The sequence below is a fragment of the Urtica dioica genome, chromosome 7 (genome assembly GCF_054948205.1).
Source record: "Urtica dioica subsp. dioica isolate 48M chromosome 7, U.dioica_male_clone48M_v1_H2, whole genome shotgun sequence".
In the NCBI taxonomy this organism is placed as follows: domain Eukaryota; kingdom Viridiplantae; phylum Streptophyta; class Magnoliopsida; order Rosales; family Urticaceae; genus Urtica; species Urtica dioica.
This window is the reverse complement of record NC_142762.1, coordinates 32214233-32220003: the sequence shown is the minus strand read 5'-3', so window position 1 is coordinate 32220003 and position 5771 is coordinate 32214233. Positions and strand designations below refer to the sequence as shown.

Below are 5771 nucleotides of genomic sequence, written 5' to 3'. Positions count from 1 at the left end.
AACGGTGTTGGAAAGCCGAGGCCAAGCACTGTATGCCTTTTACACCATCCACGTCATCTCCATCATGATGTCTACATAGATCGATTTTATTACCGGTTATAAGCCAACAAAGGGGTAGAAAGAAAATAAAAAAAGAGAGATTTTGAAAAAACAAGGGGAATGGAAAGCAAAATCGACACACTGGCTTGATATTGACACATTTGCTAGTCCTCAAGTGAGGGAGCGATTTTTGATAGCGCCACGGGCGGGGGCTAAAGAGTAGACGTGGGGCCAAAAAAGTCGGACGCCGGACCAAAGGTGATCCATTATATGATGATGAATCTCAAAGGAAAATAAAGTGAGGGGAAAAGGGAAAAAAGAAAAGAAAGAAAAAAAAAGAGAGAGATGAGTTCAATCAGTGATACCCTTTTGTGTTCCTAGTTGACACATACACTACTAAAGCAAGCTGTATCTATAGGTGTATGAATATCTCATCTCTTTCGGGAGAGGGTAAGGGTTTGAGAGTGAAAGAAGAGAAGATGAAGAAGAAGTGGAATCTGGGTGCTTTCTTGTTGTTATTTGTTTCTCTTTTCCTTTTTGCAAGTGAGTTGTGGGGGACCTCTAGAAAAGGGTTGTACATACATTTTTCCTATAATTAGGTATGAGAAGATGACTTGGGTTTAGGGAGAAACGGAAAGATAAAGAAGACTGAAGCAGAAGGAGATCAAGAAGAATATTTGTATTGACAGAGAAGGGTGTATTGTTTTTTTTATTCCAATCCAAATGTTTTGGATTGTTTTCTAACCTATATTTACCTTATGGTAGGACAGGGGTTTGGATACATATAAGAGAGTATAATAATACCAATATATTTTCTGATAGTTTGTAACCCTAATTGACGTTCTGTTTTTTTCTCCCGATTTCAGCTAGCTATTTAGCTATGGCCTTTGGGGGTTTCTTTGAACAGTGACTTGTAATGATACTGGAATTATTTTTATATGTATTTTTCACCAACAAAGTTCATGGTTAACTTAACCTTTACCTTAATTGTTTGTGTGCGTAAATTATTACCTTCTCTTTATCTGTATATATATATTATCTATTGCCTGCAAACAATTTCACCGTCGAAATGATTTCTGTAAAACAAGTAGAAGATAGGACCACATGAACCAACACCAATTTTCAAATTATGCAGAGCTTGATTTATGTATATATTTCGTATATAATATATATATATATATATATATATATATATGACAGCTCTAAAATTTCCTTTTCCAGTTCAATGAGCACTTACTAAACAACCATATTACTTCGTACAAATACTATGCCCCTTAAAAGATCTTCTATTTTTATTATTGAGTGAATGCGTGAATAATCATTATGTTGTCATCATTTCGGAATATTCTTTTCCAACTTAAGTATTAAATATACATACACACACCTATATTAATATACACCTATATTAATATATACATACATGTCCAAGATATTACTTCGAATTTCCTTTTACCCGTTATTACGTTTTTTTATAAACCTATCTAATATGTTCACACACAAAAAAGGGGCTCACAGAATAGAAGACATCTACTTTAACTTTTATTAAAATCTTAATCGTAGAAACTGCGCTAGCTAGAAACAATTGATCCTAGTGATGTATCATAATTATGTACAAAAGAAAAGAATAATATAGACATATGTATAAGCATTAATTTGTACGAAAAGGAAAGAAAGTGAATAAAGTAAAGGACTTCCATTCCATGAGCCCCTTTGTGTGCCCATGCTAAACTAGCAGTATGTGTGTTCCACTATAATATGAAATACACATTATCTCACGCGTCAAATAGAATTATATCACAATCCTGCCATAATGAAAGAATAAAATTCCCTTATTAAATATTATAGATTAGAATTATAATTGGGTCAACTCCCAAACACAAGCCCATTGTTTGAAGTATTATGGCCCAAAGGAAGTACAAACAAAAAAAAGAAATTGACAAATCTACTATCATTTCAAAATACATTTCGCATTTTTCACCAAAATGCTAATTTGAACAATTCTACTAGTAAGTCAAATGTGCAAGTACGTTTTTACCCTCTTTGTTTTTTTCTTCTTTCTTTTCTCTCTTTGTCTCTGACTTTCACTCTCCTTCATCCTCTTTTCTTTGCTTCTTCTTCTTCTTCTTCTTCTTCTTCTTCTTCTCTCACTCGATGATATCATCACTCACCCCCTCAGATTCCTCCAAAGCCACACACGACAAACCTTCAAACACACTTCAGAACTGAACAATATCGTTCGACAACGAGGAAGAATCGTTCGAGCACATGCTATTGGTGGTCCGCGAGGTCCAGGTCTACAAAATCTCGTCACGGAGCACCTCTGGGGGCTACAAGTGTAGCGAGTGGCTCTAGTCCGACAATAACTGGTCCGGCCGCCTCCGCGTTGTCTACGGCGGAACTCGCTGCATCGAGATCCGCCTCGAGGACCCTAACTTCGGCGACCTATTCGTCACCTGCTTTGTTTCCGCCGGCGCGCGCGAGGCCTCCATCGAGACCGTCCTCAACTCGTCGAGAGAAGACCAAATAATTTGAGAATTAGGGTTTTAGAGGTCATAAGAGAGAGTAAGAAAGAAAGAAAGAATGGCTTCTCGAGGGGTTGTGCGCGGAGGCGGAGAGAGAGTATTGGACGGCGGAGGAAATCCAAGGTCACGACTCACTATGGCTTCATTCCTCTGGTCATCATGCATCATCGAAATGAACTCCAATCCCAAGCCTCATTACAGCTCTGCTTTTTTTTAATATTGTGTCCTTGCTTATGAATCACTGTTAGGAATTCTTGCCCACGAGGAGATGCTTATGTAAATTCTTGTTGAATTTATTAATAAAATAAAGTTTTGTCCTTTATAATTTATATTCGAATCGAAAGCGTTAGTTCTTATACATTAAGATTTATTAAACATTCGCCAACCCATAGTCTCCGTATCAAACTGAGTCACATGCTCGGCATCTGAGTTCGAGCGGTGTACTAAAACATGGTCGATGATTGATTCATGCTTGGGTAGCTGAATCTGAAATCGTATATGTGGAACACAAGTGAAGGTTGATCACTTAGTGGGAGCATTCTACACTTGTGGTAAGTGTACGACCCGGACATGTCTTGGTTGTAGATGTGTCGTTTAAGGACCGTACTAGCCGAGGTCGCTAATGATGGTCACAGTGAGACTTGATCTAAATCCTGAAGTGATCATGGACACTAGATCATGTTACCGTGCTCTATGACTCATTCACTAAAAGACCATTGTCATGCTAATCACAGCTTATGTCTTGGGAGTTTCGAAATATGGTTCGAGTGGGAAGTGATTTACAGATATGGAATCCAGCATTCCTGAAAGAAGGTAAATATTCTCTCGCCTAAGGATTGATTCCAGAACCGATATTGCGCGCACTTCCAAAGTATGAACGTTCGGAAGAATCTTTCGCTGGGGAAGTAACAATGCATATGGTTTATAAGTGTAAAGAAAAGTCTAACGAAATAATTGAATTTTCTCGACATGGGTTGAACCTATATCAGTGGACACTCGTCACGATGAGTAAATATAATTCTACTACCAAGGATGATTCAGTCTTGGCTTGCTATATGGAATCTGACCAAGATTAGACAAATTGATGTGGAAACAGAGAAAGAACTTTTTCGTCTTTTTATCATATTTGTTGAGCTTCTAATAGTAGGTCTATAGTCCCCGATTCGGCTCTGATAAAGGCAGATAAGATCTTTCGAATATTAATGTTTCATTATTATAATCTCACAAGTTGTAATTGTGATGGACATCATCAATTTTGAAATATGGGTATTTACAAAATTAAATAATTATTTATGGTAGTAATAATTATTTATTGTTTGATCAAGTAAATAATTAATCAAATAATTATTTGTTTATTGTTGGATCAAGAAAATAAATAATTAATTGGGTTTTAAGCAATTGGGCCTTGCACAAATGAGGAAGTCGAAATTTTAGGGTAATGAGCACAAGATTTGCGTCAATCCCTCTTGGCCATGAGGTCAAAAATTCGTTCATCATATATTGGTTGTTACCAATATTTTCTCTTTAGTTGTTTAAATTAAGGAGAGAGAAAAATATTTAAAAGGAAATAAGATATTGTCTTTTATTCTCTCTTATGAATATTTAGAGAGAATAATATTTAAAAGGAAATAAGATATTTTCTTTTTCTCTCATTAATAAATATTCTCTATTTGAACAGAAAATAAAATCTCATAGATATTGATCTTATGGCTAAGAGAGAAAGTAGGATTTATGAGATGAGATCCAAGGGCTAAGCTTTGATTCACTAGTGTGAACACAATAAAATGAAATAATATATTTTGGAAACTACCAAGAATATATCATTTCTACTAATATAAATAGGGGTTTATGAGAATGCAAAAAAAATAAGTGATTTGCATTTGAAAAATTCGACCAAGAGCTTTCTCCCTCTCTTTCCCCCTCTTGGAACTCCGTGATTCTAATCTCATAAACACCGGTGCGAATTAAACACCTCGTTCTAGATCGTAGTGAGATAAAGATTGTGTCCACTCATCTTTCTTGTTCGCCTCGGAGATTACGTTTCGGAAGACTGGATCAGATCGTTGAGGAGTTAAAGCTAGAAGATAGTATTTATAAGACTGAATACGGAGCAGTGAAAGCTTGAAGATTTTGTAGCTGAGCCAAATTATGTGAGTATCTCTGAATCTTTAAACTATGCTTGTTGATTGCTTGATATTGTTTTCCTGAATAATTAATAAGTAAATCTAGATCTTGTTAGATAACCATAATATTAATTAGCTCTTGTTAGTGTAATTAATTAATTCTGCAACTAATATGGTTATTAAGGTGCTATAATCACCAACAATCACAGACATCTTTTCCTTATAATTTTGGAATAAGTTTTTTTCTTATTTGCTGATATTTGTCTGACTTTCTTGTTGCCACTGTGAATAAGCTCTTGTTGCTATTGTGACTTTCTTGTTCTTTATAATTTGAATAAGCTTTTATGTTGGAATTTAGAGACATCGAAACTTTTGATTGAGGCTGTTTTGATGTCGATGTTCTAAAAAATAGTGTGTTTGTCTAAGTTTTCAATTAATGGTGTTTGTCTTAATAGTAAGAATAGAATATCTCACTTGAAAAACTTTGGACTTAAATAGTTTAATTCCTCGTGTAATTTTTATTGTGTAATTCCCCATGTAAGTGGACTTAGTAGGACTCGGACCAGATGGACCAAGGCGACTTCTCTTACCTTGTCGACGCCATGCCAGAGTTCATCAAGTCCGATGAGAGGATGCCCAGCTCAAGGCCACCGATTTTGGTCTCTATGTTTCCTACAAGCCAGGTTCTTTTTTTTTATGTCTGGTTTCTTGGGGTTTTGAGTTAATTAATCACAGATTTGAGTTTTTGTTGAGAAGGATGATAACGTGGTATTCGTTTGATGAGCTTTCATTGAGAAAATGACATGACAATGTGGTATTTGTTTTTATTTAGTTGAGAAAATGAGGTGACAGAAACACCCTAAGTCATGATGGTGATCTTGATAATGTTTTTTTTATAAACATTGGAATGTTATATCTGGGTTTGTATGATTTGATGGTGAATTTTTCAGGGTATACTAGGTGATGGATGAAGCCGAGACTTACTATGGAGTTCGGTTTGGGAAGAACATTATGTGGGTGATCGAATTCCCGTTCGGGCTACATTCAAGACCCTCAGTACATTGGAAGCATTACGAGCTTTTTGGCT

General features: G+C 35.8%; 1 protein-coding gene across 1 annotated transcript in view; it reads left to right on the top strand.

The window, feature by feature from the left end:
• YUC6 (Flavin-binding monooxygenase family protein) overlaps positions 1–1010 on the top strand; it is a 54575-nt gene extending 53565 nt beyond the window's left edge. Inside the window, exon 5 of the mRNA XM_089619409.1 lies at positions 1–1010. Within this exon, the coding sequence (XP_089475535.1) occupies positions 1–68 (68 nt within the window). The 3' untranslated portion in view covers positions 69–1010.
• The last annotated feature ends 4761 nt before the right edge of the window (positions 1011–5771 follow it).